At 48.2% G+C, this 15,403-nt stretch overlaps 1 protein-coding gene across 12 annotated transcripts in view; it reads right to left on the reverse strand.

Moving 5' to 3' along the window:
* LOC143783161 (alanine aminotransferase 2) overlaps nucleotides 1–15,403 on the reverse strand; it is a 153,063-nt gene that overhangs the window by 11,221 nt on the left and 126,439 nt on the right. The window contains exon 3 of one of the 12 annotated variants that reach the window (XM_077271518.1): nucleotides 11,755–11,888. The exons of the other annotated variants lie outside the window; for them this stretch is intronic. Coding sequence (XP_077127633.1) covers nucleotides 11,755–11,832 — 78 coding nt within the window. The 5' untranslated portion in view covers nucleotides 11,833–11,888. The remainder of the gene's footprint in view (nucleotides 1–11,754; nucleotides 11,889–15,403) is intronic. 12 annotated transcript variants of the gene reach the window in all.

Consider the following 15,403-nt stretch of genomic DNA (forward strand, 5'->3'; position numbering starts at 1 on the left):
CGGCTATTTTGTCGGGGTCAAAGAGAGGGGGGAGATGATGTCTCAGTATGAACGCGCTGCAAGAAATTCACACTGCCATAGTCAGAAAAGACGGCTTGGGAGTAGGGCCGACTGATATGCTGGTACGAGACCAATTAGTGACCGGGATGAGAGATGCGTTGCTTAAGCAGGCCCTGTGAGAACACTTGCACGTGAACCCACACATGACCTTTGCAGAGGTGGGAAGAGACGTGCGTGAACAGCAGCAGTGGGCGACAGCCCCGGCGGTGATGGTCCGGAGCAGGGAGGCGGCCGTGAATGCAGCCGCTGAACCAGAATGGGTGAAAGATTTACGGAAAGAAATCTAATCCATGAGGGAAGAACTGACAAACTAAAAAGGAAGGTGACCTCGTTACACCCCCCCGGAAGCAGAACCCTCTCAGAACCACGACGGGGTGGAAGAGGATCTCGTCGAGAAGAGCCCCCAATGTGTTACCTCTGGAGAATTAGGACATGTGGTCCGGGCCTGCTTGAAACGTGGGCGACCACTACAGCGTCGCCCGTTAAAACAAGGGGCTCCGAGGCTGGGGGACGCCGTCCGGAGCCAGAACAACCCGAAAGGAGCACCAATAGTCCCACCAATTTAGTGTCAGTGAGTCCATTAGTATGGGCCGAAATAGATGGACAGGCCGAACAATGCTTGGTAGGTTACCACGATGCCTGAGACATACTTTAAATGATACTTCCCAGAGGCCAGAGTGGGAGCCAGTGATCAAGTTGACGGACACCAATCAACTGCCTATCCCGGTCGCAGGGGTGGCCTGGATGCAGATTAAGGTCTGCGGCAAAGAGCTGGGCCGCAAGGGAGCGGTGTTAACTGAGGGCGACCCCGTGCAAGAACATACTGTCACACTAGAAATGAATGTACTCAGAGTTTGGAAATCTTCTTATTAACGAGTCTCGGAATGCGTTCCTGAAACAGAGCCCCCATACGCCACAAAGGACGGCCCAGGCACAAGAGGTTTCCTGTGAAGGAAAGGTGTTGGGAAAAGAGATCATTCCGGCTACAACCAACCTAGACCTACCTCCGGGTCAAAGTGTGCTGTTATTACATTTCCGAGCTTGCACCCTGCTGTTGGGGGTCGAAGTACAGCTAGATCCGGCTACGGTGGAAAATCTACCATCAGGGCTCTTAGTTGCCAGGACATTCACTACCGTGCATGATGGAATGGTAACCGTGCGGTGTGTGAACTTAAGGAAAGACACTGACGCTTACCACCAGAAGAGAAATCGGACAAATTGTAGGCATGCCAGAGGAGTTGATACCCTCACAGGCCGTCCAATTAAAGGCAAAAAGGAAGTGTTCACTCAGTACGAGGATGATTTCGGTTGTACGACTGCCACACGAGATTCCAACGGGTAATGCTGTGAGCGAGCGTTATCGACAGGTTCCTTCACAAATGCACCAAGAAGTAAAATGAATGCTCACACAAATGAAACAGAACAGTGTCATTTGGGAGAGCCAAAGCCTGTGGGCTGCACCCATTGTCCTGGTGCGGAAAAAAGATGGTACCCTGCGGTTCTGTGTGGACTATCGCAAATTAAATGCCTGTACGGTGCGAGACTCCTATCCACTGCCCGGTAGTGAAGAATCTTTGTACGCTCTGGGTAACACAAGATACTTCTCCACGCTAGACCTGGCTAGTGGATGCTGGCAAGTGCCGATATCAGAACACAACCGAGCTAAGATGGCCTTTATACTACCTATGGGCTTGTACGAGTTCAACAGAATGCAGTTCGGATTTGCTAATGTTCCCGGTACTTTTCAGCGACTCATGGAAAGATGTTTGGGAGATCTAAACTTTGAAGCCACTCATCTACCTGGATGATATAATGGCGTTTGCCCCCACATTCGAAGAGCATTTACAGCGTCTTGAGCAAGTATTCAGCAGACTCCAGAAGCATGGGCTGCGAGTGAAACCATCCAAGTGTCACCTGTTCTGCACTCAGATTGAGCTGTAAGGGGCGCAATAAGGGACAAAAATAAAGCATTTAGAGAATTAAAGGAAGTAGGTAGTGAGGAGGCACTAAATAAATACAGAAAATTACATCAATTCTGTAAAAAGCAAATCAAGGCAGCAAAGATTGAGACAGAGAGACTCATTGCTAGAGAGAGCAAAAATAACCCCAAAATATTCTTTAACTATATAAATAGTAAGAAACTAAAAAATGACAGTGTTGGCCCCCTTAAAAATAGTCTGGGTGAAATGGTGGATGAGGATGAGGAAAAAGCCAATCTGCTAAATGACTTTTTTTCATCAGTATTTACAAAAGAAAATCCCATGGCGACAATATGACTAGTGATAAAAATTCCCCATTAAGTGTCACCTGCTTAACCCAGCAGGAAGTACAGCGGCGTCTAAAAATCACAAAAATTGACAAATCTCCGGGCCCGGATGGGATCCACCCCCGAGTACTGCAGGAACTAAGTACAGTCATTGATAGACCATTATTATTAATCTTTAAAGAGTCCATAATAACAGGGTCTGTACCACAGGACTGGCGTATAGCAAATGTGGTGCCAATATTCAAAAAAGGGGCAAAAACTGAACTCGGTAATTATAGGCCAGTAAGCTTAACCTCTACTGTGGGTAAAATCCTGGAGGGCATTCTAAGGGATACTATACTGGAGTATCTGAAGAGGAATAACCTCATGACCCAGTATCAGCACGGGTTTACTAGGGACCGTTCATGTCAGACTAATCTGATCAGCTTCTATGAAGAGGTAAGTTCCGGACTGGACCAAGGGAGCCCAGTGGATATAGTGTATATGGACTTTTCCAAAGCTTTTGATACGGTGCCACACAAAAGGTTGTTACATAAAATGAGAATAATGGGGATAGGGGAAAATATGTGTAAGTGGGTTGAGAGCTGGCTCAGGGATAGGAAACAAAGGGTGGTTATTAATGGAGCACACTCGGACTGGGTCGCGGTTAGCAGTGGGGTACCACAGGGGTCAGTATTGGGCCCTCTTCTTTTTAACATTTATTAATGACCTTGTAGTGGGCATACAGAGCACAATTTCAATATTTGCAGATGACACTAAACTCTGCAGGGTAATCAATACAGGGGAGGACAATTTTATATTACAGGATGATTTATGTAAACTAGAAGCTTGGGCTGATAAATGGCAAATGAGCTTTAATGGGGATAAATGTAAGGTCATGCACTTGGGTAGAAGTAATAAGATGTATAACTATGTGCTTAATTCTAAAACTCTGGGCAAAACCGTCAATGAAAAAGACCTGGGTGTATGGGTGGATGACAAACTCACATTTAGTGGCCAGTGTCAGGCAGCTGCTACAAAGGCAAATAAAATAATGGGATGCATTAAAAGAGGCATAGATGCTCATGAGGAGAACATAATTTTACCTCTATACAAGTCACTAGTTCGACCACACTTAGAATACTGTGCACAGTTCTGGTCTCCGGTGTATAAGAAAGACATAGCTGAACTGGAGCGGGTGCAGAGAAGAGCGACCAAGGTTATTAGAGGACTGGGGGGTCTGCAATACCAAGATAGGTTATTACACTTGGGGCTATTTAGTTTGGAAAAACGAAGACTAAGGGGTGATCTTATGTTAATGTATAAATATATGAGGGGACAGTACAAAGACCTTTCTGATGATCTTTTTAATCATAGACCTGAGACAGGGACAAGGGGGCATCCTCTACGTCTGGAGGAAAGAAGGTTTAAGCATAATAACAGACGCGGATTCTTTACTGTAAGAGCAGTGAGACTATGGAACTCTCTGCCGTATGATGTTGTAATGAGGGATTCATTAATTAAATTTAAGAGGGGCCTGGATACCTTTCTGGAAAAGTATAATGTTACAGGGTATATATATTAGATTCCTTGATAAGGCGTTGATCCAGGGAACTAGTCTGATTGCCGTATGTGGGGTCGGGATGGAATTTTTTTCCCCTTGGTGGAGCTTAAAGGTACCTTCACATTAAGCGACGCTGCAGCGATAGCGACAACAATGCCGATCGCTGCAGCGTCGCTGTTTGATCGCTGGAGAGCTGTCACACAGACCGCTCTCCAGCGACCAACGATGCCGAGGTCCCCGGGTAACCAGGGTAAACATCGGGTTGCTAAGCGCAGGGCCGCGCTTAGTAACCCGATGTTTACCCTGGTTACCAGCGTAAAATGGAAAAAAAAAAAAACAGTACATACTTACATTCGCGTCCCCCGGCGTCCGCTTCCTGCACTGTGTGAGCACCGGCCCTAACAGCAGAGCGGTGAGGTCACCGCTGTGCTGTACTTTCACTTTACGGCGCTCAGTCAGTGTGGGAAGCGGACGCCAGGGGATGCGAAGGTGAGTATGTAGTGTTTGTTTTTTTTACATTTTACACTGGTAACCAGGGTAAACATCGGGTTACTAAGCGCGGCCCTGCACTTGGTAACCCGATGTTTACCCTGGTTACCAGTGTAAAACATCGCTGGCATCATTGCTTTTGGTGTCAAACACGACGATACACGGCGATCTGACGACCAAATAAAGTTCTGAACTTTGTTCAACGACCAGCGATATCACAGCAGGATCCTGATCGCTGCTGCGTGTCAAACTAAACGATATCGCTAGCCAGGACGCTGCAACGTCACGGATCGCTAGCGATATCGTTTAGTGTGAAGGTACCTTTACTCTTACCACATGGGTTTTTTTTGCCTTCCCCTGGATCAACATGTTAGGTTAGGCTATGGGTTGAACTAGATGGACTTTAAAGTCTTCCTTCAACCTTAATAACTATGAATACCTGGGGCATGTGGTCTCCACAGAAGGCGTACGACTGTCCCCTGAGAAGATTGCGGCAGTGCATGACTGGCCTACCCCGGAGAACCGTAAATAATGTTCGAGCCTTCTTAGGGCTGTCTGGGTATCATCGACGGTTCGTAAAAAACTTCACCCACATTGTGAATCTGATACTAGAACTGTTGAAAAGAGTACCAGCAGGAGAAAAAAAAAATCAATTGGAAAATTCAGTGGGGAGAGCATCAGGAAAAACCATTCCAAGCCTTGAAAATGGTTCTGACAGAAGCCCCAGTTCTGGCTTACGCTGATTTTTCTCAACCTTTCATTCTCCATACAGATGGGAGCTTACATGGACTCGGAGCCCGGCCATAACTGAGATGAAGAGCTGGAGGCTGACGAAGTGCCAGAGTTCTGAGGAACTGCCAGGACTTTGGCAGCTACGGGGCAATAAGAGCAGGCAGAAAGTCAGGAAGGTGTGCTGGGACAGCCCCGTGATGAGTGGGTACGGATTCAGCAGGAGGATGGAGAGCTCACTTGACTTAGGCAGTGGGTGGCTCTCAAGCAACTGCCTAGCAGGGAGGAGAGAAAACCTGTCTCCAGGTACGAAACAAATCCTACAGCAATGGGAGAGGCTCCACCTAAGAAAAAAATTGCTGTATAGAACAGTCCAGCTCCAGCGGTCCCTAACTGACACTTGGCAAGTAGTGATTCCTGAGAAGCTGTTACATCAAGTAGCCAAAGAGGCACACGAAAAAGGAGCTCACTTTGGACAAGAAAAAACCTTTCAGTGGTTGCAGAGACTAGTGTACCATTCATTGCTAAAATTGGTGGTGGAAGAAGTATGTCCACTCTAGAAACTGAGTAGTCGAAACCTCCAGAACAGAGAGCTCCCACACAAACTATCGAAACCTCTGGCCCATTAGAAGTGTTGTTGATTGACTATCTGACAATAGGTCCAGCCCATCAAGGGTATGAACAATGTTTAGTCATGGTGGACCACTTCACCAAGTTCGCTGTCGTGACCCTTACTCGTTATCAAACTGCCGAATCCACAGCTTATGCCATGTGCAAATATTTCATTCGAGTACATGACTGTCCGAAAAGAATTCACTCAGACCATGGTGCCTGCTTCTTAGGGCGAGCTATGGAGGAGCTACACCATTTTGAGAAATCTCGAACGACACCTTACCACCCTCAGGGCAATGGAGCATGTGAACGGTTCAATCAAACCCTTATCCAAATGTTGAGAACCTTAGAAGAAGATCGGAATTTGTAGCAGAACTAGTGTGGGTGTACAACAATCTGGTACATCGCACCACAGGATGTACGCCCTATACTCTTTTTGGCACGCCAGGAAAAGAGATCACCGTATTGGAGCTGGACCCAGAGGAGGACTACCCACGGACTGGGGGGGTAGGTGTCCACCTGGGTCCGAAAACAGTCATCGATTGCAGACGCTACATCGCATGGTGCAGACCCGGTTTCAAGAGTTGGACCACCCAGAGACAGCTCCTCTACAGGGGACAGCTCTACAGGCTGTAGACCAGGTACTAGTTAGAAAAAAAACGTCCTTGAGACAAGTTAGATGATCGATGGGAGAAAACACCATATCGTGTATGGAGGCGAGTCAGAAGAGCCTGAAAACGAAATTCAGCCCGAAGGGGCAGACGATGCTCCTACTTATGTTGTGCACCGAAACATGTTACACCCCTGCGTGTCTAGAGACCCTAAGCGAATAGAGAGAGAAGAGCACGATGCTCCTGAGAATTTTCTAAAATTCACTAGTGAAGAAGATGAAAAATGCCCTGAATAACCACGAGCAGAAGCAGAAGAAAAACCGAAACCTGAGACCCCTAGAACGCCAGAAATCACTACAAGGGTTGTTCCTCCAGGGCCGAGTGCGCCTCCACCTTTGTCCATTCAGCCTGATTCCACTACTCGTGTAGAACCAATCAGTATTCCCAGTTTACAATGTTAAGAAGATTCGACAGCAGGAAAACCCTATAACCGTTTTGATCAGGATTGTTTTGTTTGGCAACAAGCTGTTCGAAATATAGAAGAATGTCAACGCATACTACAAGAACTCGCCCGTGGAATGGCAAGCACAAAGAGAGGGGGAATGTAAGGGGAAGAAACCAACTAGGCATGTGTCCTCAGTAACGGGTCCAGAACCGTTGGGGCCGTCATCTAAATTACAGGGTGGAAAGCTTAAAGTGCGGGACCGCTCCCTGTACTCGAGAAAAGGGGGCGTGATCAAGCTGAGAGAAAGTTCGCAAGCAAGGATTCTAACAGTTTGGGCAGGAACGTCAAGCGTGCGAGTACCGCTCCCTCTATATATACACTGCACAGAACCCCTCCTCCTGTATATATACACTGCACAGTACCACTCCTCCTGTATATATACACTGCACAGTACCACTCCTCCTGTATATATACACTGCACAGTACCACTTCCCCGTCCTGTATATATACACTGGACAGTACCCCTCCTCCTGTATATATACACTGCACAGTACCACTTCCCCGTCCTGTATATGTACACTGCACAGTACCACTCCTCCTGTCCTGTATATATACATGGCACAGTACCATTCCTCCTGTCCTGTATATATACAATGCACAGTACCACTTCCCCATCCTGTATATGTACACTGCACAGTACCACTCCTCCTGTCCTGTATATATACACTGCACAGTACCACTCCTCCTGTATATATACACTGCACAGTACCACTCCTCCTGTATATATACACTGCACAGTACCACTCAACCTGTCCTGTACATACACACTGCACAGTACCACTCCTCCTGTCCTGTATATATACACTGCACAGTACCACTCCTCCTGTCCTGTATATATACATTGCACAGTACCGCTCCTCCTGTATATACACACTGACGGTTCAAGGAGAGAAAAACAGAAAGTGGACCCTCTAGACCGCGACAACGAACCCCCCACGGACGAGCTGACCAGATAGACCGCCCCCTATACAGGGAGAGTTAGGGGCAGGCCCGTGAGGGACTATCGCCACGGAAGCTGGAGGACCGGGACGGGAGAAGACCTGGGAGTTGTGGAGAGGGTAGGAACAAAGGACAAGCGAGTATCGCAGAGACACAGAGCCGATGGACACGACAGGGCCGATGGACACGACAGGGACAGAAAGGATGGCGGGAACACTGCTGCAACACAGACACTGCCGAAGCACTGCAGAGGCATGGGAGCTGACGGAGATATTGCAGCGGTACGGAGAATGACAGGGAGACAGAGACAAGGTAGAAGAGATGCTACAGAGGCACAGGTCCTGGTGAGGCGTAGGCGAAAACACAAACTGGCAGGGTTCTGGAAAGACAAGATAAACTCAAGGTCAGAGAGTAATGAACACACAGAGACCAAGAGCGGCCGGAAGCACTTGAAAGTACAAATGATCATCAGGCACAGAGGGGCGGACAGAAGCCGTTTACATACCAGAGCAGCACAGCACTTCCGGGTGAAGGTCCTCCAGGACGATAGAGAGGATGGGAAGAAGTGCCGGCAAGAAAGGTTAGAAGTGCGCACGCGCAGTGCTGAACCTGGCGTGCGCGTGTGCCCGACGACCAGCAGAGGGCGGAAGCGTGCGCTGAGAAGAAGACGCTGCAGGAGAGGAGACGCGCCAGGACGCAGAGGACAGGTATGACAGGGCGGGAGAGGCGGCAGCAGCGGTATAATAGTACCCCCGTCTTTACATCCCTCCCTCCTCTTTAGGCTAGAAAGAAACTTAGCTAAAATTCGAGGAGCCTGAATATTCTCCCGAGGCTCCCAGGATCTCTCCTCAGGACCGAAACCCTTCCAGTCGACCAAAAACAAAGTTCTACCTCTAATCTTTTTCATAGCCAAAATATCCTTAACCTCAAAAACATTGTCTGTGGAAACAGGCGAGGGTGAAGAGAGAGTCGAGGAACGAAATAGATTAAAAACCACAGGCTTTAGGAGAGATACATGAAAGGAATTAGGGATACGAAGAGAGGCAGGTAAATTACGTTTGCAAGAAACGTTGTTAATACGTGCCAAAACCTCAAAAGGACCAATGAAAAGGGGACCCAGATTATGATAAGGAATTTAAGGCGAATAAATCTAGAAGAAAGCCAGACCCTGTCCCCAGGATGGAATACAGGAGAATCGAGACGCCTTTTATCTGCATGCCTCTTCATCCTATGCTGAGCTAGTTCGAGAGCAGACTTGGTCTCCTGCCAGACCCTGGAGAATTCTCTAGACAGAAGATCTGCCGCTGGCACAGAAGAGACAGGAGGAACCGGTAGAGGAAGACCAGGATATTGCCCATAGATGACAATAAATGGAGATTTGGTAGAAGCTTCGCTGGTGTGATTATTATAAGAAAACTCGGCCCATGGTAGTATGTCAGACCAGTCATTCTGATGAGCGTTGGAGAAATGTCAGAGATAAGTAACCAGGATCTGATTGGTACGCTCCACCTGGCCGTTGGACTGTGGATGATAGACCGAAGAGAAATCAAGTGAGATGTTCAATGACTTACAGAGAGATCTCCAGAATCGAGCGGTGAACTGAACTCCACGGTCAGAAACAATATGCTGTGGAAGACCATGAATGCGGAAAATATGTTGAACAAAAATCTTCGCTAACACAGGAGCCGAAGACAGACCAGGGCAGGGAGAGCAATGAAATGTGCCATTTTAGAAAAACGGTCCACAACCACGAGGATGACGGTACAACCACAGGAACGAGGCAGATCAGTCAAGAAATCCATTGCAATATGTTGCCACGGAGCAGTAGGCACCGGAAGAGGAAGAAGAAGCCCAGAAGGTAGCCGCCTGGGTACTTTCTTCTTAGCACAGGATGGGCAGGAGACAACAAAATCTCGGACATCCTTCAAAAGAGTCGGCCACCAGTAGTAGCGAGATATTAGATCAAGGGTTTTCTTGAAACCGACATGGCCCGCTAGCTTGGAGGCATGTCCCCAGAGTAACACACATCTCCTGTTCCTCTCAGAAACGAAAGTCTTACCCGGAGGTAAAGAGGTCATAGAGACCGGAGCAAGTGTGATGACTCTAGCGGGGTCAATGATGTGCGTGGATTCCTCCTCGGCATCCACCGACAAGAAGGACCTGGATAGAGCGTCGGCTTTGAAGTTCTTCTCTCCAGGCAGAAAGCGTAGTTCAAAGTCAAATCGGGCAAAGAACAAGGCCCACCTGGCCTGACGTGGATTCAGTCGGTGCGCAGAATGGATGAATGCCAAATTCTTGTGATCCGTAAAAGATGACAAAGGGATGTAAGGCTCCTTCCAACAGATACCTCCACTCCTCCAATGCCAATTTGATGGCCAAAAGTTCTCTGTCACCGATGGAATAGTTTCTTTCCGAAGATGAGAAACTCTTGGAGAAGAAACCACAAGGCACAAGACGACCAGTAAAGGTTTTCTGAGAAAGCACAGCTCCGGCTCCGATAGCAGAGGCGTCAACCTCTAAGAAGAAAGGTTTATTAGCTTCAGGGCGATGGAGTAAAGGAGCGGAGGCGAATGCTTCTTTGAGACTGGAAAGCCTTTTCAGCCTCTGCTGGCCAAAGATGAGAATTGGCGCCCTTCTTCATCAAGGAGGAGATGGAAGCTGACAAGGAGGAGAAGTGAGGAATAAACTGCCGATAGTAATTTGCGAATCCTAGAAAATGCTGAATCGCCTTAACTCCAAGAGGGCGTGGCCAGTTGAGTACGGCAGAAACTTTATCCAGATCCATACACAGACCAGAATCAGAAATGACGAAACCCAAGAACGACAGGGACGACTGTTCGAAGGCACACTTCTTTTAAGTTTTGCATACAGACGATTCTCCCTTAGTCGAAGAAGAACTTGCCGCACATGTCTCCTATGGGAAAGCAGATCTGGAGAAAACACAAGGATGTCGTCCAAATACACCACAACACAGGTGTAAAGTAGGTCTCGAAAAACATAATTCACCAACTCTTGAAAAACTGCTGGAGCATTGCATAAGCCGAAGGGCATCACCAAATATTCATAATGACCGTCTCTGGTGTTAAACGCAGTTTTCCATTCGTCTCCCGAACAAATTCAGATCAAGTTATAAGCTCCTCTAAGATCTAGTTTAGTGAAGATTCGTGCTCCACGCAGACGGTCAAAGAGTTCTGGGATGAGAGGAAGTGGATATTTGTTTTTAATGGTGATGTTATTGAGGCCACGGTAATCAATGCAGGGAAGAAGAGAACCGTCCTTCTTCTTGACGAAGAAAAAAACCAGCTCCTGCAGGAGAGGAGGACTTTCGAATAAAGCCTCTGGCCAGATTCTCTTGAACGTATTCGGACATAGCTTGAGTCTCGGAGGGTGACAGAGGATAAATACGACCTCTAGGAGGAGTAGACCCGGAAACAAGATCAATCGGACAGTCATATGGGCGATGCGGAGGTAAGACCTCAGCCTCCTTTTTGTTGAAAACGTCTGAAAAAGAATGATAAGCAGCGGGTAGATTCACTAGTTCAGGAGACGAGGGAGAGAAAGTAGCAGGCTTGACGGAGCGCAGGCATCTGTTTTGACAACACTGTCCCCAGGATAGGACGTCTCCAGTACGCCAGTTCAGAATAGGTTCATGATTTCTTAGCCAGGGGAGTCCTAAAAGAAACGCACGGGATAAAGCCGGTAAAACATAGAACGCCAACTTTTCTCGATGTAGAGCTCCAATCTGAATCTCAATCTCCTCGGTGACGGAAGTAACGGCCTCCCGCTAAGGCTGACCATCAACAGAAGCTATTTGCCTAGGAACCTCCAAGGATCTGACAGGAATCCCAAGCCTCTCGACCAACTCAAGTTTAACAAAATTCCCAGCCGCACCTGAATCTACATAAGCCTTAAGAGAAAAGCGACTGGAACCCATGTGTAAAATAACTGACAAAATCAAAGGTGGAGAGGAATCATGACTACCTAGGGAGACCTCTCTTACCTGACCTAGGCGGAGGCGTTTCCCGGCTTCTGGTGACAGGAACGCAGAAGATGAGAAGCGTTGCCACAATAAAAGCATAAGCCCTGTGCGAGTCTCTCCTTCCAGCGTTGTTCAGCAGTCTTGAGGCGATCAACCTGCATAGGCTCAGGGGAAGAAGAGGAAGAGGCTGAAGTGGTTTGAGAGAAGGAAGTACTTTGTGTAACAGAGGATAAACGAGAAGGTCTCCTCTCTATGACAACCTCACGAGAACACTCCTGGAAGCGCAAGTCAATGCATGTCGCCAAAGAAATTAGGTCATCCAAAGCAGAAGGAGTATCCCGCCCTGCCAGCTCATCCTTAATACAAGAAGACAGACCTCGCCAAAATGCTCCAACCAAAGCCTCATTATTCCAACCCAAATCAGAGGACAGCGTCCGGAAACGGATGGCATATTGGGCTACAGAAAGGGTACCCTGATTAAGGTTGAAAAGGGACTCAGTAGTCGACACCAAACGACCAGGTTCATCAAACACCTTGCGAAAAGTGTCAAAAAAGGGAGCAAGTTGAGCAACCACGGGATCATTTTGCTCCCAGAGAGGGTTCACCCAAGCCCAAGGCCTCACCCTCCAAATGGGAAACCACAAAAGCTACCTTTGCTCGGTCGGTAGGGTACAGTAGCGGGGATAATTCAAAGTGTAGTTGACACTGATTGAGAAACCAGCGACATAATTTAGGATCCCCACCATACCGGGGTGGCCTGGCTAGATGGGACAAGGGCTGCGGAGCGGATGCCTGAACAGGAGCAAAAAACGGCAGTCTAAAGGGAGAGAAGCCGATTATCGACAGAGGCCATAAAATTCAAAATATGGGACTGAGTGTCCCGTTGTTGACTTAACTCTTGCTGAAGAGCCGCCAACTGAGAGGCGTTATCAGGGTCGGTAGACTAACGCCGCAAGACGAGACTCCATGTTCTTAAGAAAGGACATGATTCTAGTCTGGTTCTCCAGCAAAAAAAAGTAATTCCTTTTGAGTGGCAGAGACACCAGCGGGGTCCATGGCCTGATGATACTGTGACGGTTCAAGGAGTGAAAAACAGAAAGTGGACCCTCTAGACCGCGACGACGAACCCCCCACGGACGAGCTGACCAGATAGACCGCCCCCTATACAGGGAGAGTTAGGGGCAGGCCCCTGAGGGACTATCGCCACGGAAGCTGGAGGACCGGGACGGGAGAGGACCTGGGAGTTGTGGAGAGGGTAGGAACAAAGGACAGGCGAGTACCGCAGAGACACAGAGCCGATGGACACGACAGGGACAGAAAGGATGGCGGGAACACTGCTGCAACACAGACACTGCCGAAGCACTGCAGAGGCACGGGAGCTGACGGAGATATTGCAGCGGTACGGAGAATGACAGGGAGACTGAGAGACAAGGTAGAAGAGATGCTACAGAGGCACAGGTCCTGGTGAGGCGTAGGCGAAAACACAAACTGGCAGGGTTCTGGAAAGACAAGATAAACTCAAGGTCAGAGAGTAATGAACACACAGAGACCGAGAGCGGCCGGAAGCACTTGAAAGTACAAATGATCATCAGGCACAGAGGGGCAGACAGAAGCAGTTTACATACCAGAGCGGCGCAGCACTCACGGGTGAAGGTCCTCCAGGACGATAGAGAGGATATGAAGAAGTGCCGGCAAGAAAGGTTAGAAGTGCGCACGCGCAGTGCTGAACCTGGCGTGCGCCCGATGACCAGCAGAGGGCGGAAGCGTGCGCTGAGAAAAAGAGGCTGCAGGAGAGGAGACGCGCCGGCACGCCGAGGACAGGCAAGTATGACAGGGCGGGAGAGGCGGCAGCAGCGGTATAATACACACTGCCCAGTACCACTCCTCCTGTCCTTTATATATACGCTGCACAGTACCACGCAACCTGTCCTGTATATATACACTGCACAGTACCACTCCTCCTGTCCTGTATATATACACTGCACAGTACCACTCCTCCTGTCCTGTATATATATACTGCACAGTACCACTCCTCCTGTATATATATACACTGCACAGTACCACGCAACCTGTCCTGTATATATACACTGCACAGTACCACTCCTCCTGTATATATACACTGCACAGTACCACTCCTCCTGTATATATACACTGCACAGTACCACTCCTCCTGTATATATACACTGCACAGTACCACTCCTCCTGTATATATACACTGCACAGTACCACTCGTCCTGTATATATACACTGCACAGCACCACTCCTCCTGTCCTGTATATATACACTGCACAGTACCACTCCTCCTGTCCTGTATATATACACTGCACAGTACCACTCCTCCTGTCCTGTATACATACACTACACAGTACCGCTCCTCCTGTCCTGTATACATACACTACACAGTACCGCTCCTCCTGTCCTGTATACATACACTACACAGTACCGCTCCTCCTGTCCTGTATATATACACTGCACAGCACCACTCCTCCTGTCCTGTATATATACACTGCACAGTACCACTCCTCCTGTCCTGTATATATACACTGCACAGTACCACTCCTCCTGTCCTGTATATATACACTGCACAGTACCACTCCTCCTGTATATATACACTGCACAGTACCACTCCTCCTGTATATATACACTGCACAGTACCCCTCCTCCTGTATATATACACTGCACAGTACCACTCCTCCTGTCCTGTATATATACACTGCACAGTACCACTCCTCCTGTATATATACACTGCACAGTACCACTCCTCCTGTATATATATACACTGCACAGTACCACTGCTCCTGTATATATACACTGCACAGTACCGCTCCTCCTGTATATATACACTGCACAGTACCACTCCTCCTGTCCTGTATATATACACTGCACAGTACCGCTCCTCCTGTCCTGTATATATACACTGCACAGTACCGCTCCTCCTGTCCTGTATATATACACTGCACAGTACCGCTCCTCCTGTATATATACACTGCACAGTACCACTCCTCCTGTCCTGTATATATACACTGCACAGTACCACTCCTCCTGTCCTGTATATATACACCGCACTGTACCACTCCTCCTGTATATGTACACTGCACAGTACCACTCCTCCTGTATATATACACTGCACAGTATCACTCCTCCTGTATATATACACTGCACAGTACCGCTCCTCCTGTATATATACACTGCACAGTACCGCTCCTCCTGTCCTGTATATATACACAGCACAGCACCGCTCCTCCTGTCCTGTATATATACACTGCACAGTACCACTCCTCCTGTATATATACACTGCACAGTACCACTCCTCCTGTATATATACACTGCACAGTACCACTCCTCCTGCATATATACACTGCACAGTACCACTCCTCCTGTCCTGTATATATACACTGCACAGTACCGCTCCTCCTGTCCTGTATATATACACTGCACAGTACCACTCCTCCTGTCCTGTATATATACACTGCACAGTACCACTCCTCCTGTATATATACACTGCACAGTACCACTCCTCCTGTCCTGTATATATACACTGCACAGTACCACTCCTCCTGTCCTGTGTATATACACTGCACAGTACCACTCGTCCTGTCCTGTATATATACACTGCACAGTACTGCTCCTCCTGTATATATACACTGCACAGTACCACTCCTCCTGTCCT

The sequence above is a fragment of the Ranitomeya variabilis genome, chromosome 6 (assembly GCF_051348905.1).
Source record: "Ranitomeya variabilis isolate aRanVar5 chromosome 6, aRanVar5.hap1, whole genome shotgun sequence".
Taxonomy (NCBI): domain Eukaryota; kingdom Metazoa; phylum Chordata; class Amphibia; order Anura; family Dendrobatidae; genus Ranitomeya; species Ranitomeya variabilis.